Here is a 26,587-nt window from a genome sequence, read left to right as displayed (position 1 = left end):
CACTTTAATATTAAATACACATGTGATTTCCAATAAAACTTGAAATATATTAATTTAACTACTGAACTCAATTTTTAAATCCTCACACCTTTCATTTGACTAATTTCAGTATTTATTTTCAAATATGTGGTCAAATATAAATACATTATGCATATAATCATTCAAACTATTAAAAGGACAGTTGCCTAAACCCTATTGTGAGCTAGAAAATAGATTATTTTGGTAATAAATTATGTGGTAAAAGGGTTGAATTGAGCATAACAGTCTTGCACAGAGAAGCAGGATTGAATGGATACATTGTACACTATGGCAGCAATGTGCCAATACTCTGAATATCAGGAGTATTGATTAATAATGTGTTAAATAGCTTTTTAATGGAGCAGCAACAGGAAGAGTAGGAACGCTAAAAGCTAAACATTAGCAAGACCACATACTGTATCTGATTAATTATTCATAAGAATTATAATATTATTATTAGAATAGTTGTATTAGACCATTAACTTGCATACTATAACAGTCATGAAGCTGAAGTTATAATGTGCATATTTTATTTTAATGTCTGGCCAGACATGGCCCCATACTTATCTTGTGATGGACATTTGGCATGAGATAACATTTTTCCGGAGTCTGAAAATCCTCAAAGGCCAGCAAAAGGTGGCAGAGTGTCAGAGTGACCACCTGGTGGCGCTACACTGTGGATGGCACGTGTGGAAGGACAGGTGGCCTCTCCTTTGCTGCGTCTTCCAAAGCTCGATCTTGCATGTTAAGCAATTTCACATGCCTGGAAATGGAAATGGCAAAGATCTACTGCTTCTGTACGGAGCAAGTGAACAGACTGAACGGTTGTTCACTGACACGTGGCACACATCTGAAGACATGAGGGTGGCTGGCACGAGCCATGATTGGTTGCCAAAATGGAGAATGTACTTTTGCCAAGGTAAACATGTTACTTGGTAAGCCTCATTTCTTGCAGTAACTTTGCTTTAGCGGAGAGCTAAAAGAATAAAAGGTTTAGTGTACAAAGTCTCTTGAGAAGTAAGGCATATACATTCAGGAAAAACCTGAAGCTTTAGAAAATTGGGTACTTTAGTTTTAAAATTTCTAAATTTCTAAACCATCACTCAATAGAGATGTTATGTACTGTATGACCTGAGCTATGAAGGTGGCTAACCAGTAGAAAAGTCAAAGCTTTAAGGATCAGCGAATTTTCTACTTCGTTCTCCAATATAAAGGTGCTTGCACATAAAGTGGTCAGTAATAGATCATTTTACTTGACACTGATCATAGCACCTATAGCTTTAGCTAAAATAATTGGCATGTAATCAAATGATTGCCATGTCTGTTCTATTGTCACGTCCATAAGATATGAAGCGAGGATCTGTAAGCAGACAAATCCTGTCAGGATCATCTAGTAGTTTTGATATGTTCAAATATAGCTATAGTCACTTTGAATACATGCAGTTTATCATCCTGTATTTAAGAATGCACCAACTACTAATTTATGCTATTTTCAGTGGATACAATATTATGTTCTTGGTTGAAGGTCAGGCTATTTATAGTATAGATGTATGTTAAGCTTTCAGTACAAAACTATATACATCAAAGGGTGTTAATGCCCTCTACTGTGTATGGGTGGTAATTATTTCCATCTCTCTAAAAGCTGCTTGTGTGTGTGTGTGTGTGTGTGTGTGTGTGTGTGTGTGTGTGTGTGTGTGTGTGTGTGTGTGTGTGTGTGTAGTTGTGTAGTTCTGTGTATGCCAAATAAGACGTTCACTTCATCAAGTAATTTCTGGTCACCTTCACTGTCAGTAATGGTGACTGGGGCTCAGATCTTCTTGGGTCAGAAAGAGTCTTTCTCCTCTCGCTCAGTATTACTGATACAGTTCTGTAACGCTCAGCACAGGTTTAGGTTTACAACAAACGTCATCAAACGCTTGCTGAGTCACACTTCTACAGAGAACAGGGTTTGGTGCACACATATTCATTTATACTGCATCTGCAGATTCAGGGAATGGATGAAACATTAAAGAAATTATGGAAGATATTTAAATTACATTATTGACATTAGCTGTATTATGGTGTTGGCATTACTTTGACATTTGACCTTAATGACATTAGCCTGATATAAGCTTTTTGTTAAAATAATAATGATGGAGGATGAAGATGTATAAAAAGACTTAACATACAAATACATGGGAAGAGCAGAGGTGATGAGTTTAGAGGTCATGGGTTTAGAGGTCATGGGAGGAGGGTTTCATTTAGAGCAGTGACCCAATCGTTGTTATATGTTTATATATAGACTACAGAAGACGTAAAAAATAGCATACGCAGCATGAGTGCACAGTCAGAATTAGTGCATACTCAGCAGGATTGATGCTCTTACAGTATATGGCTTTATTTATAGCCTGTTCCACATTTGTTGAACACTGGGGCACACAAACACTTGGTCACACATATACAACCTGCCTTCAGCATACGTATGATGGAGTTCAGGATGGGATATTAGTGACATTCTGTTAACCCCACTGATTTCCATACACATTTTGTTCAAAATTTCACCAATGTCACAACTAATAAATACATATAAAAGTTGACATTTTGACAGGCTGAAGACCAATTTTCCAGTTCATACATGTGGGAGTATGAGAAACATCTTACTGGATAGAGTCTTACTAAGATTCTATGAGGTGGAGGTGGAGCAGTCTGATGTGTTCACTGATGAGGGCCAGGAACCACAGGAACCACATGAACCACAGGAACCACATGAACCACATGAACTACAGGAACCACATGAACCACATGAACCACAGGAACCACATGAACCACAGGAACCACAGGAACCACATGAACCATAGGCCTCACTGAAGAAACATGGGATGTTGGTGTACAGGGTGAAGGGAAGTACAGAAAAACCAACTGGTCTCAGCTTGTTGGTTTGGGGCTGATGTGCAGATCCGAGTCTCATGTGCAAATGAATTTGGATCATTGGTCTTTTGGCAATTCATAATAATTCAGTACATTTGGAAAGAGTGAAAGTGAAAGTGGGATGAAAGAGAAGTTGGAAGGTCTGTTAGAAAGTTCACCAACAGATGAGACTATGGCTTTGTTTGAAAGAGCCTACTACATACTGTATACTGCATACTGCACTCAGTACATACTGGGTACTGCATACTGATTTGGGTCTCAATCAATACGCCAGTAGTATGTGCTAGGCTATTTTCAACCAGAATTCCAGAATTTAGAGAGCTTTCAGTGTTTGCATGGGCAGCTGCCTTGGTAACTTGGTACACAGTACACAGCCGAGGGGAAGCTGATACAACTAGATGTTGACGAAGCCCATTAAATACTGCACCTACTTGATGGTCATGAGGTTGGGATCTCCAGCACCTCAGTGACGCCGTGGTCCTTCGTGCAGAACTGCTCCCGTTTGAAGATAAGCCCCAGGGACGCTTGTGAGCACTTCCACCACATGAACATTCGTGCTCTTACAGGGCTGAAAAGGTGAACGTCAACAGTATTGCCAGAACTTCCTGGTGGAACCTCAGTGAGAACCCCGGTGAAGGGCTGAGAAACAACACACGCCACATGTTTTTGGGAAGCCATTTCAACATGGTTACTCTGTAAAGAAACTGGATGAACCCTTTGGGAATTTTGTGTAGTGCTGAAATCTTTTACAATTACAGAGTGAATTATTTTTGTTCCAAGATTGTTGAAATCAAGTGGCTGTTTAAAGATCTGCAGTTGAGAAAATGCTCCCCTGTACAGTTATGTAAATTCACTCCAGTTCCACGCACTAACAAATATCACTACCTAACATGACTATACCAGGTTTGAGGTTCAGCAGAGCAACAGCTCAACAACAGTGGAAACACGTGCACTGTTACCATGGCTGCAATGTCTGTGGAACCAATCACTGTTGAACAATTCAGTGTTTCAGAACATAGTTTTTGCTGCTGGAATGACACATCTGCACATATTATGGAAAAGATACCTTGTTAGATTGAGTCAGCTCAGCTGTTATTGACTACAGGTTGATTCTGAGATTTTGTGTCAGCTTATGTAATGTGATAGTCTGTTTTTTCAGCATACCTAAAGTCCTGTATCCTTGCCACTGCAGAGCCTAAATATGGAGACAGGGATATAAACTCTAATAACATGAGATTACATGACATTACATGATACGCATAAATATTATTTTGGATATTAAACAGGGGACTAACAACAATATGAAAAGATGTTGAAAGTACTAACACTTTCCCCAGGTTTGAACTGATGATCTATGAGTGTAAGAATTTCAACAGTGTAAAGTGTAACAGTGTAAATAAGTGTTATGTAAAATGTAAAGTTGGGTTAACATTCATCCAGCCATCATGTGAAGAACAGGAGAAAATATGCAAATCTTTCACCTCAGGTAAGTTTACAGTTGGAGTTTTGACAGCTATGAATTTTACATTATTTTGGGGTGTGCAAGACGGCAACTTTGAGCACCTTAGTTATGAGCCCTTTAATATATATTTACACTAAAATGCAAAGTGTTTAAAAGGACGTAAAGCTCTGATTAGATTCATAGATTCACGTATCATCCAGTGGGATCTCATAAGGGGTTCCCAGTAGAGCCAGCCTTAGGCTTTATCCTGTTTTCAAGAGATGACGAGCTTGAATCCCAATACAGCAAGGAGAGCACAGTTCCAATTTTGATAGCCTAGTTCCCGTTTCCCTGTTTATCCAAGTCGTGCTGCAGACCCGGGCAGTGAGCACTCTCCTCCAAATGCCCTCAGCTATTGTGGGAACAACTTTACATTCATCACAGGGTCCTGACGCTAACATTTCCGTACTGTATCTTAATATGGGTTTTTTGCTGCACATAGACGGTTAGTATTATTTACTCTTAAATATCGCCTTTCTCATACCCCAAGGACACTTTGCAAAGCAACACACCGGTGAGAAGTGGCAGCCATTCACACACACAGCATGTTCTCAAGCAGAAGCCATGGCTCTCTGGGGGATACGGCATCGGAGAGAGAGAGATGGAGAGGAGGAGGAAGGGTTACACCCTGGACGGAGCGCTTGGGCTCTTCAGAGTGGCTGTGCAGACATACTGGCACTCACACCAGTTCATACTAGAGGTTTAGAGGCACCGACTGACCCAACTGCAATGTTTTAGGACTTTGGGAGGAGACCCATATAGACACATGGAGAACAGAGAAAGTCCACCAGATAGGGTCACATACTAAACCCCAGTACTGAGAAGCAAACGTACTAACCAGCGAGCTGTCCACATGTTAGCTGCCCAGTTATTCTCCTGATATTCCATGTGATCAAATGACAAGACGTTCTTCTTTTTGCAATCTTTCTGTGTCTTTCTTTCTGTGCAAGTCCTAAAAAAAAGCCCTTTCACTAAGGAACAAACCAAACATGCTGAAGGAAAAGTATTCCAGTGTGGAAGTTCTCACATCCACTATGTCCATGTGTGTATGTAAGCACTGATCGCTACTTCTGTGGAGTCATATACCACCATATGAATATGAACAGTAAACCAACTCTCTTCTGTTCTCAGATGGCAACATAAACACAGAATACCTTTATGTTGTTTCTTTAATATTTTTAAATTTTATTCTTATTTTAGGCAATTGTCCCAGGACTTGTTTCCCAAAAGCAGATCTCCTTAACCTCTGGAGTGTTTACAGTGATAGCTGCTCCATCATCTAAGAATGATCTTTATGCTGTGTTTTTGGGAAACCAAGCTAAGACTAGTTTCAGCATGTGCGTTAAAGGGACTTGTGTAACTTGCCAGATGTCTGATGGTAGACATTAACTGCTCAGATCTACAAAACATTCTACAGAACGGGGCATTGGAATGCTTTTGATAATTCTAATATCTTCATAAAGGTTTTGTCATTATTGCACACAATATTTTCCTGCAATAATAATAATAATAATGTGCAGTTATAAAGCTGTATCTCCTCATTTATAGTTAACCATTCTTTTGTTAGACACCGCACCATGTGATGTCTTCAATAAAAGCAAAGGCAAGAAACAAACAACCATACAACCAAAACAACAAACAAACAAACCAACATTAAAATAAACATAAGACATTTAGTACCAGTACTTCAAACTCAGGGAAGACAAGATTAAGATTAAAGGCAATATCTACATACTTTCAAAGACAAAAATTCAAAAACAAGCGTTATTCTTTTCCATTGACATAATTCAAAATAATAAAAATAAACAAATGCAGAAATGTTACAATTCCTTAAAAAAAGTAAAGTTAACATCTCAACATAACCCCCCCCATAACAAATAATACACGTCTTTATTAACAGTGAGTAGTAATACATACATAAATGCACTGCTGACAACTAAAGCCAGATCACATCTGTTTTGGCTTAGAACAACCTACATATACCACTACCATGCAGTGTTAAAATGGAAGAGGACGACAAGGCGGATACAGTAATAGAGGGACGAAACAGAGCTGACTACATTTGTAGTGGAATTGTTCATTTGCAGTAAAAGAATACGCCCCTTAAATAATGGACTTTTCTTTCTTTTTTAGCATAGTCTATGCTATGGCTAGTCCTCCAGGCAGTACATTCTAAGTGTATACAGAAGCAGAGAAGCTTGCGTTAGAGCACACATATAACATTAGGCACAGATAACCCTAGTTTTTGAAACCATTTGATTTTCTATCCAAGGTCACTTTCTGACATGAGACACTTGAATACTGACAAATGAATACATATTTTTCAGCGAGAGACCAACGGTGGAGGACCCAACGGCGAAGTCGTGTCCAGTGCAGTGTATCTCAAGTCAGAAAATGGTCCTTAGTTTGTCTTATAACTGTGAGCGAGGAACAATAGTGTCCTTGTGGCGGTGGTCAATACTTGTTGATCTTCATTTTAACCTCAAAACGTCCTTGGTAGCGGTCCTTTTCGCTGTATCCAATGTTCTCCCCATACGCTTTGCATTCGATGCGAATCTCAGAGTTCACGGTTATGTTAAAAAACTGGATGGCCACCAGAGGCTGTAGGTAGTGCTCATGCAGAAGCTTACCGTAGTACGGGTAATACTGGAGAGGGAAGCCTCCCCCAAACCCAAAATATCTCACCTCTCCCAGTTTACCAGCATCTTCCTCTTTCTACAAACGTTTGAGAAATAAGAGCACTGGGTGAGACCGTTTAGCCAATTACGATAAGCTTTATGATATTCGTCTGGATGAAAACTGAGCTTTGTGTTGTTAGTATGTATGAATGCTTTCTTTGTGGGTTGATGGTGATGTGTGATTCGCCAGTGCATCAGGTTCAAAGGCATCATATTTACCTTATTAGTGCAGTAGAGAGGAATCATATTGGGTTGGACCTTGTGCTGGGCTTCATCTGGAACACTGTCATTGGACTGTAATGGCTGGAAAACATGTATGGATGCAGGTATAGAAAAACAGGTACAGCAATGAATCCAGCACTTATAAACCAATGGGCCATAGATGCAGTATATAAAATGTGTGGTAATGTGTGGTAAATGTATCTGTGTTTTTAATAGTTTTAGGCCATAACAGATACCTGGTCTGCAAGTCATTCACATTTAGCACGTGAAAGATATTAGTTCTCGAATAAGTGTTTTTTTTCCATAAAGGACATTGTGTGTCCTTGCTGTAATGTATAATCAAGGCAGCCAATGCATCTAATTGACTCATTTAACGTCTCTGTAGACGTGCTTCAGTGAGTAGTGTGCATTAGGCAATGCATTCAAACTGAATTAAGTTATGAATTGAAGGAGATTTAAACATCAGTTCTACCGAGTCCTGTATCTGCCAGAATATATAAATGATCTTATGAAATACAAACATTTACAAAGACATTCCAAACGCTCTCGTACAAATTGCACGGGAACATTCAGTAACATTTCAGACCTACCTTTGGTAGGAAATTCAGGATCCTGTTGAGTTTGACGATCAGGCACGGTTTCCCGTCGGGGAAGCCAAACTCCTGGTCCTCGATGCCCGAGCAGGGGCCGAGCCATGACCGTGAGAATCGACAGGCCTTTCTAATGCCTATCTCAGACTCCAGGGCTCCCCTGTCCTTATAGACATCGGGTTGCTCTGAGAACATGTGGATGCAAAGGCTCAAGTCAACAACATGACAAACAAGCCATGACCAAAAATAAATACATAAGTAAAACACTATTCAGGCACTTTGTCCTCGCTGTGACAAGGCACTACCAGCTAAAATCGCCTTTCATTTAGATCTATGGATCTAGATCAATTTCAGTCTGTGTTCACTATATGGTCAAAAAAGATTACAAAAATGAAGCATTAAACTATATCAGACCACAAGCCCATTTCTTAATCCACTACGTGGCAGCTTCAGGTGGTTGTGAATCTGGATGTCAATGGTAATAATAGGTTGCTGTGAATCGGAAACACGTTTACACCTCAACAGTTTGCAGTGCCTGAAGTACTGATTAAAATCAAACACAGACAAATGCCTCCTACAGGTAGTCTACAGGTTTTTCATAGATGGTCTACAGCATGCAACTATATAGATTAGAAATAGTGAATAAAGCAATTAAAACAGTTAAACATCTATAGCAAGTTCCACACCTCCACAGTCATCAAATAAAGACTGGTCACGTTGGTCTTCATCGTTGTACTTTTTCAGGAAATTTCTCATGCTCTCTGTGAAGGTGTTGTATGTCCCCGCATCATTAACGGTGTAGGTTAACTCCGTTTTATCTAGACGAGGGTGATGGGTGAGTCCTACACACCAGTAATGCAAAACAGGTAAAAACATCAGAAATGATCAGAAACATTCTGATGGACAGACAGACACAGAAACAGACACACTGTGACTAAGTGTGTTAGAACTTCAGATTCAAGAAAAAAAAAACCAAAACAGGTAAACACAAGGCACGTATGATGCTGTATAAAAGTTGACACTATGCAATGCTTCATGTAGGTGGGTCTTTCGATTTTGGTTTAAAACGTGATTGCAATATTAGCACGAATTTTACAGCAGACCACATCCTTCCCCTGGAACTCAAAGGGAGGACTTTGTGTGTCTGTACAGAGCCTGAATGGATTAAATACGGGCAACATTGAAGATTGCAGTGATCATTCAGGTACATCCTTCATTAAACAAACTACATCAAATCTCTGTAGCCACCAAACATGAGGCATTGCACCAACACCCTGTACACTGTTGGATCAAAAGACCAAAACCTCTGTTCCACATCAGTTACTGACGGGCTAAACTTCGACTAAACTTTACCATACTTATGACCAGTATGGTATCTACCCACCCTGCAGTGACTCGGAGTCACAATAGTGCAGCAACTCTGAAGCAAGCAAAACGTATTAGCACAAAAGCATTAAATTACAACACAACTAAGAAAAGACATGATATAAAGTAAGTAATAAAACACGTAAATATTGCCAAAAAAAAAAAAAAGATTGGTTTTTCTTAAGTGTTAACAACCACTGCAACTTATCCTCGGGACATGTCCCCACCATGCTCCCACCATTTTCTAAAAAGTTGTATTTTGTCCTCACCACTTTCACTACTCTGAAAATGTTAGTGTTTCCTCTATCAATAATAAGTCAATAAAATTAAACATAAGAATTAGAACATGCTTGTGCTTATATGTTGCCTTGCCAAGATAAACACGGCACAACCGACAGTTGTGAAACCAAAAACATGACTTTTACTCAAAATAAACAGAAAACAATTGCACAACAAATACATGTTATACCATAGTGCCAATAGTTTTGTTTAACGCTGGACAGAAGCAGCAATAAGACCTATTGTGAAGCTCTTCCTTTTCAGTCTAATTGCTGATTTCTTTTCAGTGGACGCATGTTTTGAAATGTGCTGGGGACAAAGAGTGTTGCTGCATTCAATTCAACCGCTTATCAAATTCACATTGCCTTAAAGAATCCAAACTCTCAGGCACACACATCCATGGTGACAACACATTAGCATTAATAGGCAACTCAATATTCAAAAAAATTACTCAATACTCTAAAGCGACAACACATTAATATTGAGCTACCCCACAGTAGCACAATAGCTACAATAGCATTAGCCAAAATAAACGAAGTCACGAACAAACAAACAAACAAAAAATGCTGCACTTGAGGTCACTCACAGCAGAACTACCTGACGCTAATGCGGCTAATAGGATGATGTCACGTGATGTGATGTCACAAAGGATGAAACTATCTCCACAAACGAAGTGACGGAACCCCCGTAATGGAACAAACCGTGTCCCCCCCCCCCCCCCCGTGCCACTGCAGCTTTCAGTCTCATGACTCCTTCCTGTCATGCTCCATGCATGGACGTCAGGGAGATTTACACATACACCTTTCTTTCTAAAACACCTGCAGCCTGTGGTGTGTGAGTGCAGTGTTTTGTAACAGCAGTGTGGTGAGCGTACAGCCATTTTCCTGCATGATAACATGGAGAGAAATCTGGGGAGCAGCAGTTGCCGGACGCGTATACCTGGAGGAACAATCCTGTCTTGCCAGGTGGGTTTATAACGGCTTATGGTGAGAAGAAGAGCTTGGATGGTGCCGACGAATATCCCAGCTAAGAAGCCGTAGAAGACGATGAAGAACAAAATGATCTTTGCTGCAAGGACACACAGGGACAGCCCATTAGGAAGCCTGACAGGACACACAATAGAAAAGCCTGTTCGCTGAATCTGTGGATGATATGATCAGTTTTCACTTCAATCTGCCCTTTCAACAATGTAAGTGCCTATTTGGGATGCGAAAAAGAAACAGCGGAAAACTATTTAAAATGATTATCACTATTATTACTACCATTTATAACCTCCCATGACAGGCCAGCTTGAATGGATGTAATACAGAACTGTCTAGCATCTCTGTCATTTGAATATCGCAGCTTTAATATAAAACATATAACATAACATATAGTCAAATTGTTTTTTATTGTTTGATTTGCTTTAGACTGGCATGGGTTTTTATAATACACATTGTTGATGTTCTATAATATGCTATGGCTGGATAGAAGTTTTATAACACTGCAACACAAGCCAGAGCAGTCTGCGGCCCTCAGCATGTCCTCCACAGGGGTCATGACTATAAGTAGCAACCTTTATCACAAAAACCAGAGTGCCCTGATTGAAAGTGCATGTGCAAGAACTATACAGTGGCTTACACTAAGTGATAAATGTGAACTTTGCTCTTTGTGAATCTTGTGGATCACTGCAATTGTATTCTTTCTGACATTCAGTGAACCACCTAAGAGTTATCGACACCATGCATCTTAATCAGAAACTGCGGCAAATATATATATATATATATATATATATATATATATATATATATATATATATATATATATATATATATATATATATATATATATATATATATATATATATATGCGAATACTTGATATTAATAATTAATACTAATTAACACAAATATATATATATTTTTATACACACCTATACAGTCAGTCATAGAAATTAACTGGTATGAGAGTGACGGGACCACCTTTGCTTTTGATGGTTGCCTCCCAGTGGCAAACGTAACATAATCAATAGGCTGCTATTGTTGGCTCGGTCGGCTTCGGATCAACATGCTGTGAAACGTTAGACGGGCAATGTCATTTCTAAGACCCAAAAGACTAGGCCTGTGACCTTGAACCACCTTGGACAATGATGCATTTTTAACCCTTTCAATGGAGAGCATCTTACTAATAAATAATATTCACATTTATTGACATAAAGTATATTTGCAATTGTTTCCTTGTAAAACATAGGTGACGTGTCCGCTCCCCAAATAGGCTGAAAAGATTTACCTTAACCGATACGGCTAACATTCAAGGGGGTCACGTTTTTTATGTCTAATGTAATAATCCAAGAAACTCATGTTTTGTGAGCAATTTAGGCATTTAGACCACTTTTAAAAATCACGTCTAACTGTTCTCCATCACTGTGATCAGTAGTCTGGACCAGCCTTTTGCTGTCCTTCCGATGGCCTTTTCGCCCTATCTGTATAGCGCACAAAACGCAAATTTTGCAAAATGGATCAAATTAACAATGTTTATTTATCATTATATCCGTAGATCTCGAAAAACCGATAACAGACGGAATAATCTGTGGCGTGAGGTGAACCGAAGGGGTTACACGTGATGCTGCTGACAAACTACAGCGCAGACTATAAATGTTAATGTAGTCTATAAAGAAACCCTGCACGACATTCACGAATTCAGTTAAATCTTTTTTTTTCACAACGCTTTAAGCATAATTTCGATCACCACTGACCGTGCAAGTCCGTGAAACGTTTGCTGCAAAGTCAAATCTAACAGGTTGCATCGTGACTAGACGCGAGACAGCGTGCACCTTCAGGGATGACGTGAGGCGGTCAACTCCCTATAGATTACGTAGATTAAGTAACAGCGATTACCAAATTAGGAAAGTGAATAAAAAAATAATCTCTGCTTGCCATTAAATATATACCTACCCCAACTACCGCCAGTGCGTCCGAGACATTCCCCCGTTTCTGAATTCCATAAGTACTTCTTCCACCCTCCCTGGTCTTTATTTTGGGCTGGCATTTTTTGGGGGGGCTTTTAATTTATCTTCGTTTAGCGCGAGCTGCCTGGCTCACTCCTTGCACGTCCTTCCACGGAGCACCGTTCACCCCAAAGCATGAAGCAGCACCCGGCTCTTTGCAAGGTGCCCCATGCAATATATCCCTGGCATCACGCAGGCACGCCCACAGATCCCCCAGACTCCACCCAAGAGCCCTTCAGCAAATCACAAACAAACAGCCCTTCCACGTAACGCGCTCGTGGCGAGGGGGGCGTTTCACTATTGTGCGGCGTCATAGATGAGACGCAAATCCATCTTCTTAAGTGGCGCGCGGTTAAGGTATGTCATGCTTTATGACGTAATGCAATAATTATAAAGAGGAGAATCATGATTTGGTGTGATGATGCTACGCCGAGAGAATACTCGCTATAGGAAATAACAGTCCCTTTTAATTCAATGACAGTTGAGTCTACATTTACATGATCTGTCTGGACAGCCATTAGGAATAATCAGGAGTTAATTTGATCTGCCTTGAATTCAATTGTTTCTGTAGTTGTAACCTTCCTATATAGGCCTATGTGTCTTACTAATGAGACAACTAGCCTATATTTTATGTTTTTTATGTTTGAACATTTTGTGTAACCGTGACATTAGCGTTAATTGCTGGTGTTAATACAACTATTCGACTGTTACTTTGTGATGTCTAGTGACATTATTAGTTTATAATGTCTGGCTTTGGAGTAAAATGAATGATAGAAACGTAACACTTTGTATTGATTCTGAAAATTGATTCTGTTTTGTCAACATAATTACACATTTGTGTTTAACGAGCAAAATATCTTATCTACACTTGTTACAAACTGTTAAAATATGTTAGTAAAGAAAGAAACAAACTGCACAGTGCCATTTCAAGTTATTGTTCACAGAATACTCCTAAATCTAAATTACATAGACTGCATGAGAAAAGCTTATTGCCCAATCAAAAGCTTTGGCCTGATGTAAAAAAAACGTTTTTATTTATTTATTGTTAATGGGCATACAGTGAACATAATGTTGGTACATTGGTACATACATGTGTTTTTTACAAGATGCAAGATACAAGTCTGCTTATTTTAAAACCACTACTACCACAGGGACATACCCAGGCAAGGGCAGCTGCTGACATCTTTGAAGTATGCAAATGCAGTTAAAAATGGCATTATGGCAAATACATGTAAGTTTTATATTTTAGTTTAAAGTTTCCCAGACACATACTGTGTTTTTACTGTTGAACAGGTGGGGGAGCATTTCAGAGCCCAAGCCAGTAAAGTGTAGACATTTAAGTAATGCTAATCCTAGGTTTGATGAAACATATGCAAGATTTCATCACAAAGGGACTATGTAGACTATGTGAAATGTAAACAACATTAGGCATAACAGAAAAATAAAATGGTATAACCCATATAAGTAGATGCATTTTTGTCTTTTATGTCTTTGGCAAGAGGCAGCATCAATATTGCAAGGTAGTTAACTACTTTTAAGTTAAAACCACATTTACAAGAGTGTGTCTGGATGTGAGCCATACTCTAGGGCTGGCGGGGGCTATATCATGTTGCTCATATAGTGCACCATGGTACCACTGTTCACCACTGAACTAAAGCACGAGTCATGATTTGGTACAAAACAGAACAAACACAAGCAGAGTTGAGTTCACACTTAACAAAGCCATAGCACTGGAAGCATGTGATAGAAACGTCCAGTCCCTGTAACTTAAACTTCAATTTCATCAGGTAACAAGCTCCAAGACAAATGCACTTAAAATATCATTAAAATAGCATTAAAATAGGTTTGACCAAAGACGAAAATGACCTAAAATGTACCACTAGACAAATCGTTAGAGTAATTATTTGTAATCTAAACCTCAAGTTCATCATGTAGCAAGCTCAAGGATTAATGCATTTCAGCAGTAAAGGGGTTTAACCAAAGGCACTGCCAACAACAACCGAAAGCTCATGGGGCCAGGATGCAGCCGCAGATTTACAGGTACAAACTGTCAGTCCATCTGTAAGCACAGTGAAGCTGAACAACTGGACACGCACAAGCATCACGGCGTCAAAAGGCCATCTCCCCACCCTTAACTCTGCTTTCTCCTCCATGAAGTCACAACCCTGGGCAGATGTGCTCAGATGATTGGGATGAGGGCTGCGGTGCCAGGTAGCCACAGTTTTAGCCTGGAACTCCCAATATGGGGTCATTTTTCAAGCTCTCATGCTGTGCATAGACACCTCGGCCAATCAAACTACACACTCAGAAGCGACTATTTTTGTACTAACTGCATAATGGCATCCATCTGGGTCATATGGTAGCCTATTTGGGAGGTTATTGGTTATTTTTTTTAGCATGTCAGGGGCATCACTTTTACAGTTTGAAAAGTTCCAGTACGTCAGGTGGAGATTTCACCAGTTTTCAGGATCCTATAGACAGGTACGTATGACAGCAGCCCTACAGTATATTGTAATCACCTTTACACATCAGAATACAAATAAAGGTCCTCCCTTTATCTTTACTGCAGCATAGACTATATATTTTAATCACTATGAACTGTCTTTCAATTGAGCATTTGAAGCAGTATAATAATGAAGCATGTTACACTGAAAACTTCACTCCAGTCACTATATACAAGCTGGCAGCCCTGGTGAGAGAATGAGCACATTTTGGGCCCAGATGAGGTGGGTATTAATTTAAGTCAGTGAGTGTTTTGGCCATTCATAACCCAAGATCAGAAATACTAGGGACGAACTTGATGAGCATTGTATAGTTAGAATGGGGCATTTTCAAGCCAGTAAAAAAATAAGCAGTGTTAACTACATGATGTTGCATCCAAACATGGCAATGTGTTCAACGAAAAATATAGGAAATGTAAATTGATTAAATTGTCTTCCAGATCAACTGGTCAGTAAACGATCTGCTTTAGCTACTCAACCATTTGCCCAACAATGTAAAATTGGAGAAGAACTAGACAGTAAATGACAGCACACACTAAACCTACGGCACATTTTGAATACCCAATTGTTCTTGTTACTTATTATGTCTGCCACAATGAAGGACAGCATGTTTAAAAACTCAAGGAGACTATAAACTTACAGCAAAGCCTTGCTTCAACTCCTGTGATGTAAAACAGTGTATGTGGGAAAGAAGGAGAGGGAGAAATAAACGTATCTTCACCAAGCCAAACATGAAGGAGAGCTTCAGGTGGGCTAGCGGATAGGAGTTAACGCATCTTAATGTCATCAATCAGATTCTCAGACTCTCTCTACAGCACCCACACTCCCATGCGCATGTGCAGTACACTATCCTGGAAATCGTACCACCGTACTACGCAGTAAATACTATGGTGGATCGAAGAGGTTTTGGCCAGACTGGTGGGAAACCCCCAAACGGTGGCAAATCCTCCAAACGAGACCTGTCTCATGTCTCATGGCCATCAGCAGCTGCTGCTTGGTAATAACTCAAGAACAATGGCAACGATTAGTCCTGACAATGGGCTGCTCCACTTTTGTCCCTTTAGATCTACGCCTACTCAAGCTCAGGTGGTTTCTACTTTGTGCTAGAAGGCCTGACCTCTACAAATTCCGCATGCTAATGGAGTCTGGGCTTTCTGGATTCTTCAATCACACTGTGTGTTACTGCAGATCCAAATAAGACCTGAGATTGTTAGCAAAGTGGTTTGCAGCCTCCTGGAGCTGACGTAGATAGCCAAGCTAATATTTACGATGCAAACAGGACAACAATGACTAGCAAAGTTATTTGATGAAGGAAGTTATTCAGGCTGACATATGGCAACTGCATTAAGGATTCTGGAAAAGCAAAAGTGCATTAGAATTTCAGTAAATAAATTTACACATTTGTAATGATTTCTAACAGAATGTGCCTGTGCAGAGAGAGAGAGAGAGAGAGAGAGAGAGAGAGAGAGGCGTTTGCGGCTGAGACGTTTGGTTGTAGACTGTGTGCTAGTCTGAGTCTGTCCGGTAGATGAAGTAAAGGTGTGTGGTGGTAAAATCACATTAAACTCCTTCTGTTTCCCCGCATGAAGTCATCATTGTGTTTTTGAAATAAGTTTAATGTTACTGTGATGCCACAGGGAATATATTTTGGGAAAGGGGGCTTTTATTTTGACATAGCAATAAGGTATGATGTCACTGCTGTTCAGGGGAATAGCCATTTTCTTTTAGTTGTTTAAAGGCAAGGACATACATCAGCTCAGCTCCTCTGAAAAATTATCTTACTCTTTTGGTGTGGCATTGCCAGTAAGTATATTTATGTTGATTTATATGTAAAAGGGAGAAATTAATGAGTAAATAAATGGTTTATTTATTTTGTGAGGAAATAAGTTAATTAATGTGGAAACTGTAAAGCAGCTATTAAGTGCTAGTAATGCATGACTCTGCTAATGTTAGCAATTCCTTGTGCAAGGTACGACAGACCTAATTAGTACTTTAGCTAAGCTAAATGTAGCATTTAGTTACCTACCTGGCCTATCTATCTGTGCAGATATTTGTAATACCTTATTATTTAATACATACCTGATGTTTAGACATTATTTATACTTACCTGGTGTATTTGTATTTATTTCAGTTTTACCGTCTTTTCAATAAATCTCGCTTATTACGAGACCTGCCTCTTCCTTGGGGGATTCGTTGAAGAGATGAGTTTAGCTGGCTGTTGGCTTTAAGAACAGTACAGTAAAATGGCAGCCTCTCATCAGAAGATGGAGGAAGATAAAGAGGTTATGCAGCAGCTTTCTGTGCAAGAAGTACAACTAAAGGACGCTGATGAACAGTCCTTGATAGTTAGATCCCATGTATCCGGCTCTCACCGAACTAAAAGCTCACGGGCTTCACAGATAAGCATAGCAGCTGCGCAGGCACGGGCAGATGCTGAAGCAGCTAAGGCTAGAGCAGCCTACAGTAGGAAAGAAAAAGAACTAAAAATTGAGAAGGCCCGCCTTGAAGCTGAATTGGATGCACTCCATCAAGACAGAGACGCAGATGCAGCTATTGCCAAAGCTCTTGTCATGGAAGCCGCTGCTGCTGAAGGAAGCTATCGTGGTAGCTTGGCAAGTTTTGAGTCGTTACCCAAAGAACAGAATGTGCAAGAGAAAGTCAGTGAATATGTTGCTAACCACACTCACATAGAACATAGCCATTATGAAGAAGAATTAGATTTAACCCCTCAAGCACCACAACTACCTGCCCAACCGACACACGTTCTGGGGCACAATGCTTCCATTCCAGCACAACCGAGTCCCCCTCCAGACAATGGGATGCAGCAATGTTTCGGCCCACGGCAGCCACATATGCAGTCTCCTGTATCACAGCGGATGGATAGAGAGCAACGTGTGTCACAGGTTAACCAATACTCACAAGGAATGGATCAGCTTCAATTCAAAAGAGAACCAGAGGTCAGTCCTTATTCCCCACACCACACGCCCAGCCAGAACGTAAACGGCAACATATCAGACATAGCTAAGTTTCTAATAAGGAGTCAACTGGTAACAAGTGGACTGAGTCGTTTCAATGATCAACCCGAAAACTATCTCAGTTGGAAGGCAACATTCACCAGCGTGTTACAGGATTTAGATATATCAGCTAACGATGAAGTTGACCTGCTCATTAAATGGTTAGGCCCTGAGTCAAGTCAGTTAGCACGCAGGATGAAATCGGTTAGTATCGGCCACCCATCTACTGCTCTTAGACTGATCTGGACCAGGCTGGAGGAACGATATGGAGCTCCAGAAGCCATTGAGAAGGCACTGTTCACTAAACTGGATAACTTTCCCAAGATTTCCAACCGGGACAACCATAGGCTTAGTGAGCTCGCAGACTTGGTGCTAGAACTTGAAGCCACAAAACAAGACAGGTACCTTCAGGGCTTAGCATACCTGGACACTGCAAGAGGAGTCGCTCCCATTGTGGAAAAGTTGCCGTTCTATCTGCAAGAGAAATGGATGACATTTGGGTCAAAGTACAAGGAAGACAAAAGGGTTGCATTTCCACCATTTGTAGTGTTCTCTGAGTTTATCAGAAGGGAGGCTAAGGCAAGAAATGACCCGAGCTTCAACACCTGCAGCTCCACTGCACCTACCTTGAAAAAGGAAAAGACAGGAAACCTCTATAACAAAAACCAAGTTACAGTGCACAAGACCAATGTTTCCAAGGAAACAACAGAGAGTGGAACAAACCAAACAGTGGACCCAAATGTACATTGCCCGATACACAAGAAACCCCATCCACTAAGAAAATGCAAGAGCTTCAGAGCTATGCTACTTGAAGACAGGAAGAAGTTCCTGAAGGACAACGGTGTATGTTTCCGCTGCTGTGCGTCAGTCTCACACATGGCCAAGTACTGTGATGTTGCCATAAAGTGTGCGGAATGCAACAGTGAGAAACACCTTGCCGCACTGCATCCAGGGCCTACTCCCAAGGGACCTAGGGTGCAGAGGCCCTCCAAAGACCATGGCGGGGAGTCAAATGATGCATATGAGCAGTCTGACGATGCACCAAGCTCAACCGCAACGACCATGTGCACCCAGGTGTGTGGTCAGGGCTTCAAAGGCAAGTCTTGTTCAAAGATATGCCTAGTTAACGTATATCCGCAAGGTCATCGTGACAAGATGAAAAGGATGTACGTGATCTTAGATGATCAAAGCAATGTTTCCTTAGCCAAGACGGAGTTCTTTGACGCTTTCCACATTAAAGGGCCATCATTGCCATACATCCTCACAACATGTGCAGGAGCCAGAAATGTCACAGGAAGGAGGGCCCATGGCTATGTGGTCGAACCACTCACAGGAGAATTGAGCATTCCTCTTCCTACTCTGATAGAGTGTAACAACGTCCCTAACAGTAGAGCAGAAATTCCCATTCCAGAGGCAGCATACCACCACAGCCACATGCAGCGCATTGCTGACAGGATACCTGCTCTGGATGACTCCGCAGAGATTTGGCTGCTGTTAGGACGGGACATACTCCAGGTCCACAAGGTGCGTCAGCAACACAATGGCCCACCAAGCGCACCCTTCGCCCAGAAGCACGACCTTGGGTGGGTGATTGTCGGCGATGTCTGTTTGAGTGGAGCTCACTCGCCGAAAACTGTAAACACGTTCAAGACATGCTTCATGGAAAACGGTCGTCCAAGCTGCATGAATCCTTGTCTGAATGTTGTCAAAGTCAAGGAAGACTTGAGTCAGAGCTTCAAGCAAGATATTCCTTGGTCATGTGCTACAGTGCGACAAGAGGACCACCTGGGCAGAACAGTCTTCTTGAGGTCTGACAAGGACAATCATCTATCACCATCTATTGATGATCTGACGTTCCTACAGCTGATGGACAAGGAGTTCGTCAGGGATAACAGCGGAAGCTGGATAGCCCCACTGCCATTTCGGACTCCAAGAAAACAACTCCCTAACAACAAGCGGTATGCCTACGAACGCTTTATGTCACTGCAACGTAACTTCCAGAGACGACCCAACATGAAGAAAGACTTCATCGAGTTCATGCAGGGGGTTCTGGATAACCACCATGCAGAGCGGGCGCCACCTTTAGTAGATGAAAAGGAAACTTGGTACCTTCCTATCTTCGGGGTGTACCATCCCCAGAAGCCCGGGAAGATCCGGGTCGTGTTCGACTCAAGTGCTAGCTTTGAGGGACTGTCCCTGAATGACGTCTTGCTTCAGGGTCCCAACCTCAACAATAGCCTTCTCGGAGTCCTTCTCAGATTCCGGAAAGACCTGGTAGCAGTTACCGCAGACATCAAACAGATGTTCTACTGCTTCTATGTGAAGGACGAACACAGGGATGTATTACGTTTTCTGTGGTTCAAGGACAACAACCCTGAGAATGAAGTAGTGGACTACCGCATGACCGTTCACGTGTTCGGGAATAGCCCGTCACCGGCAGTCGCAACCTATGGGTTGAGAAGATCAGCTCAAGAGGGAGAAAAGGACTTTGGCAGCGACGTCTGTGAGTTCATCAAGACTGACTTCTACGTCGACGATGTCCTCCGGTCTTTTCCCTCAGAGGCCGAAGCAGTGGACGTGTTGATGCGAGCTCAGCAGTTGCTGAAAGGTTACAACATCAAGCTTCACAAGATTGCCTCCAACAAAACAGAGGTTATGGAAGCCTTTCCCGCAGACGATCGGGCCAAGAGTATTAAGGCTCTAGATCTTGCTGTTGATGACTTACCTGTCCAACGCAGTCTAGGTGTTGCCTGGGACATGACTAAGGACACTATCACGTTCACCATTCCTGTGTCTCAGAAGCCTTTTACACGCAGAGGCGTTCTGTCCACAATTAATAGCCTATTTGATCCACTCGGATTCTTAGCACCTGTGACAATTCAAGGCAGGTTTCTACTGAGAGAACTAGTGTCCCAGGGGACAGACTGGGATACGCCATTACCTGGTGAGAAGTTCCTTAAGTGGCAGAGATGGCAGGAATCTCTGCAGGAGCTGAATCAGCTGAACATCCCTCGCACTTATGCTTCCTTCCCAGTAACAACAGCAAAGTGCACAGAGTTATGCGTCTTCTCAGATGCTTCAGTGAAGGCGATAGCAGCGGTGGCTTACCTCAAGGTAGAGGATGAGAATGGCCACACAGAAGTAAGCTTTGTGTTAGGCAAGTCCAAGCTTGCACCTCTGGCTGAGCTCACCATTCCCAGACTTGAGCTTTGTGCAGCGGTGTTAGCTACAGAGATTGCAGACCAGGTCAAAGAAGAACTAGGCCAAGCACTGGACAAGATCACATTCTTTACTGACAGTAAGGTGGTATTGGGTTACATCCACAACAGGTCCAGAAGGTTTTATGTGTTTGTTAGTAATCGCGTACACCGGATCTGGCAGTCCAGTCACCCTAATCAGTGGCAGTATGTTGCCACCAAGAACAACCCAGCAGACCATGCCACAAGGTCAGTGTCTGTAAGCCAGCTGCAAGTAACCAATTGGCTTACTGGACCTAAGTTCTTGCTACAGCCACACAGTTCTTCATCACCTGACAGTGACTTTCAGTTGATCGATCCAGGTGCAGACCCTGAACTTCGTCCTGCAACTTTTCTGACCAAGGTTGCAGGGACTCAGCTGGACTCGCAACGCTTTGAGAAGTTTTCATCCTGGGAGCGTCTGACAAGAGCTGTAACGCGTCTAAGGCACATAGCCCAAAGTTTCCAAAACCCAGCACCTGACACAGGATGTAATGGATGGCATCTCTGCAAGAAAGGAATAACATCTTCAGAGCTTACTGCCACAGAGCGCATCATCATCAAAACTGTACAACATGAGGTGTACGCAGATGAGATCAAATGCATCCAGCAGGGGCGAGACTTACCTGCACAGAGTCCTCTGAAGAAGCTTCACCCTGTGTTAGATGCAGAAGGTCTGCTACGCGTTGGAGGCCGAATCTCTCGCTCGAACTTGCTAACTGATGAGACTCACCCACTCCTGATTCCTGGCAAGCATCATGTCACCACATTGCTCATTCGTCACCACCACTTCAGAGTGCAACACCAAGGAAGGCACTTCACTGAAGGAGCAGTGCGCGCAAGTGGTCTATGGATAGTAGGAGCCAAGCGAGCCATCTCTAGCCTGGTGTTCAAGTGTGTAATATGCAGGCGGTTACGTGGCAAATTGGAACAACAGCAAATGGCGGACCTTCCTCAAGAGCGCTTAAAGCAGGAACCTCCATTTACCTACGTAGGGTTAGACGTCTTCGGACCCTGGGAGATCATCACCCGACGAACCCGAGGCGGTAGTGTCAACAGTAAGAGATGGGCAGTACTGTTCACATGCATGTCTACGAGAGCAGTTCACATAGAAGTGACTGAGACAATGAGTGCCTCAAGCTGTATTAATGCCCTCCGCAGGTTTTTTGCAATAAGGGGACCAGCGAGACAGTTACGTTCCGATCGAGGAACCAACTTTGTGGGTGCCAACACCAACTTGAATGCTGCAATGGAAGCCGAGGAAGAAAGTGTGAATATTTACCTGTGCTCTCAGAAGTGCACCTGGGTCTTCAACCCGCCGCATGCCTCCAACATGGGTGGAAGCTGGGAGCGCATGATAGGTACAGCACGTCGTATCCTGGATTCAATGTTGCTCCAAGCTGGAAGGTCAAAGGTCACTCATGAAGTCCTGTGCACGTTCATGGCTGAAGTTACCGCTATAATTAACTCCAGGCCATTAATACCAGTCTCCTCAGATCCTGAAGCGCCACTGATACTTACTCCTGCGATGCTGCTTACGCAGAAGAGTGGTACTCCACCAGCTCCTCCTGCAGACGGCTCAGAGGCCAGTCTGTTGAAGCATCAGTGGAAAAGAGTACAGGCCTTGGCAGAGACGTTTTGGGCAAGATGGAGGCGGGAGTACTTGAGTGTACTTCAAGCCAGGCAAAGGTGGCATGCGAAGAAACGGAATCTTAAGGAAGGAGACATAGTGTTGTTGAAAGATAAGCAAGCCAGGAGGAATGAGTGGTCCATTGGAAGGATTGTGAAGACCTTCCCAAGTGATGATGGACTTGTCAGAAAAGTGGATGTCAAAGTCACATTGCATCATCCGCCAAAGACTTACCTGAGACCTGTCTCTGACGTAGTCCTACTCCTAGAGGCAGAGACTGTTTAGGTTAACGGGGTTTGGCATCTAGTGATGCCAGGCGGGGAGTGTGATGCCACAGGGAATATATTTTGGGAAAGGGGGCTTTTATTTTGACATAGCAATAAGGTATGATGTCACTGCTGTTCAGGGGAATAGCCATTTTCTTTTAGTTGTTTAAAGGCAAGGACATACATCAGCTCAGCTCCTCTGAAAAATTATCTTACTCTTTTGGTGTGGCATTGCCAGTAAGTATATTTATGTTGATTTATATGTAAAAGGGAGAAATTAATGAGTAAATAAATGGTTTATTTATTTTGTGAGGAAATAAGTTAATTAATGTGGAAACTGTAAAGCAGCTATTAAGTGCTAGTAATGCATGACTCTGCTAATGTTAGCAATTCCTTGTGCAAGGTACGACAGACCTAATTAGTACTTTAGCTAAGCTAAATGTAGCATTTAGTTACCTACCTGGCCTATCTATCTGTGCAGATATTTGTAATACCTTATTATTTAATACATACCTGATGTTTAGACATTATTTATACTTACCTGGTGTATTTGTATTTATTTCAGTTTTACCGTCTTTTCAATAAATCTCGCTTATTACGAGACCTGCCTCTTCCTTGGGGGATTCGTTGAAGAGATGAGTTTAGCTGGCTGTTGGCTTTAAGAACAGTACAGTTACGACTCCCCTTTTCTTTTCTCCTACTTTGTCACACCTTTCACAACAGAACTACAGAGACAAAAGATGGACTTCTTTGTCACCGGAGAGAACCCAACATAAGACAGCCGAGTGACAGCTCTGTGATATATCCCACAGATGAGTCAGCAGACACACATCTCTCTGAATAGGTCCATGTGGGATGTGACGGAAGAGCAGGTGGGGGTGGATGTGGGTGGATGTAGGTGGGGGTGGATGCTCTTATCTCCATCATTTCACCTGTTACTGACACTGACCCTGCCAGGGCCGGAGTGGGCCCCTTTTTCAGCCCGGGAGTTTCATGCCCAAATCCGGCCCAAAATTATTTTTCCCTCCCAATCGGCCCAAACTAGAGATTGACATGAGCCGGCCCATCGGGAATCCTCCCGAATCTCCCGATTAGCCACTCCGGCTCTGGACCCTGCCACTAACTTATGGGCTTGTAGCTAAAAACTACCCTGTACCAGAGAAATTACACAACACCACGACTCAACAAGTGCACTTAGGTTTGATTCTCTCAAGTGTAAAAGTCAATGGATCTCCTTTTATTGCAATGACAAATACCCCCCCCCCCCCTCCTAAAAAAAAGACAAAACAACATTTGTGATGTAATAAAACCAATGGGTTTGTAGGTTGCAGATAAGAAGAAATTAATGATCATATAATGCCATTTCAGGAGCAGTGTGGAATAATGGCCTTATTTTAATGGATGTTAATGTCTGCAAATTCAATTTATGGTTGGGCAGTTAAACCATGTAAAAATGTAGTTTTATATCTGCCAACAAAGCAAGGATGCGTCCATGTTTGAGAGCTTTTCGGAAAGCATTTGATATAGTAAACCTTGTTTACATACCCAGTGTGTTAGGGTGGGGCATTAAATATCCTTTTGTCTGCGCTATAAAGTTGGGGTGCCTCAGGATTTCATTTTTGGACCTGTATTGTTTACATTATATTTCAATGATTTCCCAAGTGCTTATATTGGATCTGAAATTAAAATGTATGCAGATCACACTGTAATCTAAGTACCTAAGAACAGACTGTACTTAAAACTCACTTCTACAATGATCAATGTAACTCTGGAGATAAGTGTTTCAGGTTTACATGTATGTTTTCATAGGCTTTGAAGGCATTAGACAGAAAACACAAGACGTTTTAAATATTTCACATGGTTTAACATTGCTTTCACTTAGTGAACTTAGTATTTTGGACAATTTCGAGGGGAATGTGTCATTCAAGACTGTGTCATTCTTTTTAGAAAATAAGTAGGCCAACTTTTTCAGCAATGGCAACATATTTTTGGAATAGTTGACCCTTACACATTCGTAATAGGATAAATTATTATGTGTTTTATTGTAAGTGTTAGATGTTTTATGGGCTATGAGTTATATGGGCTATAACATCTGGCCCCAGAGACTACAGTTGAAAATAAGCCAGTTGGATAACACTTGTAATTTGTGTTGATTAATGTGCATTGTCCCTGACAAATAAACTAATAAAACAAATGTGCACCTTGAATACTCAAGGAGCTGATTTGAATGTACAAGCAGATATGAACTCAAATCTGCCTGAAAAATCAATACCACCATCCTCCTTTCTCAATTCTCCTGTCACACATTCCTGGTTGGATTGAATACCAGACCAAAGTTGCTGACAGAAACCAAAACAGACCACGCAGCTGTGGCTGAATTCCTGCTCGGACTTCGAGTGAAACCTGTTCCAACCTGATTATGAATTGAGTGAAAATAGAGAGTAGCGTGTATATGATTATTAACATGTTTTAATCAACTCACTAACTCATTAATATCTAAACCTTCATGAGCCAGGTCAGGCGTCTAGGACTGAAGTAAACCTTCTCAGTCAATATGCACATAAATCTCTGTAATGCTGAAGTGACCATAGTGAACTCAAATTTACAAGTGTTTCGATAAAGTTCCTAGTCGGTTATGTTATGACATGATGTTAAAGCAGGACTAAAACTGCAGGATGTATTATTAGCCACAGAAGGATTTGACTGAACCTAGTAAATCAACAGAGATCACAGATGTGCATTACTTCCGCAACGACTGCACAACATTGCCTGATAAATTGACATAATTTGTAAAGTGTCATTTCCTGCTTGCCATGCAAACTGCTGCAGTAACAACATGGCAGAAAGGAAGGTGGAGAGAAATATGAGAAACAGCTTTGAAATTAACATTTCTAAAGTCAAAACCATGTTGCCAGTACAGGTATTTGCTCTGAGTGTGGTCTTTTTCCCAATAACACTTGATCATTTTTGACACAAGGGAATTGCATTTGAAAATTAATCTGCCACTCCCTCAGAAAGGAAGCCACGCCCTCAGCTGTATCACACATAACGGTGCCTTTCATAGAAATCAGGGGAATATAAACCTTTATCTATTCTGACACACCATAACCATGTTGTATGTTTACATGTACATTGACTACATATACATTGTATACAGACTGCAATTGCGTGTAGTATATAGTACTATGTATTATATAGTATGTAGTATATAGTTGTCACGTTGAGGTCCCCGGCCCCTCCCTTTTGGGGCGTGTGTTTACGTTGTTTACATCTACTAGTCTGCGTCTGTGGATCTCCGTGGGTGTGGTTGTGTCTCGTGATAATCCGTCTCACCTGTGGCTCGTCTCGTAATCACGTGGGGCTAATGTGGTTTGTCTATTTAATGTGCGCTCGC

The 26,587-nt window shown here is 41.6% G+C and overlaps 2 protein-coding genes across 3 annotated transcripts; one reads left to right on the top strand and one right to left on the bottom strand.

Moving 5' to 3' along the window:
* Nucleotides 1-5,589: 5,589 nt before the first annotated feature.
* atp1b1b (ATPase Na+/K+ transporting subunit beta 1b) lies at nucleotides 5,590-12,715 on the bottom strand. Its single transcript, XM_076982661.1, has 6 exons — nucleotides 12,494-12,715; nucleotides 10,500-10,628; nucleotides 8,603-8,758; nucleotides 7,917-8,101; nucleotides 7,324-7,407; nucleotides 5,590-7,141 (listed from the first exon to the last, which is right to left on the bottom strand). Exons 1-6 carry the CDS (start codon nucleotides 12,585-12,587, stop codon nucleotides 6,881-6,883), a joined length of 909 nt encoding a protein of 302 aa, XP_076838776.1. The 5' UTR covers nucleotides 12,588-12,715; the 3' UTR covers nucleotides 5,590-6,880.
* A 3,987-nt stretch (nucleotides 12,716-16,702) lies between these two features.
* On the top strand, nucleotides 16,703-24,023 carry LOC143484111 (uncharacterized). Of its 2 annotated transcripts, XR_013122549.1 has the most exons (3): nucleotides 16,703-16,850; nucleotides 17,179-23,430; nucleotides 23,759-24,023. XR_013122549.1 is itself a non-coding variant. In XM_076982644.1 (2 exons), the coding sequence occupies exon 2, from the start codon at nucleotides 17,291-17,293 to the stop codon at nucleotides 23,210-23,212; it is 5,922 nt and encodes a 1,973-aa protein (XP_076838759.1). In that variant the 5' UTR covers nucleotides 16,703-16,850; nucleotides 17,179-17,290; the 3' UTR covers nucleotides 23,213-23,789. The 2 variants fall into 2 exon arrangements, 1 of the variants encoding a protein (XP_076838759.1); XM_076982644.1 differs by having other exon boundaries at nucleotides 17,179-23,789.
* The last annotated feature ends 2,564 nt before the right edge of the window (nucleotides 24,024-26,587 follow it).

Source organism: Brachyhypopomus gauderio, chromosome 20 (assembly GCF_052324685.1).
Source record: "Brachyhypopomus gauderio isolate BG-103 chromosome 20, BGAUD_0.2, whole genome shotgun sequence".
In the NCBI taxonomy this organism is placed as follows: Eukaryota; Metazoa; Chordata; class Actinopteri; order Gymnotiformes; family Hypopomidae; genus Brachyhypopomus; species Brachyhypopomus gauderio.
The sequence above is the reverse complement of the archived record's forward strand: the minus strand, read 5'-3'. Positions and strand labels throughout refer to the sequence as shown.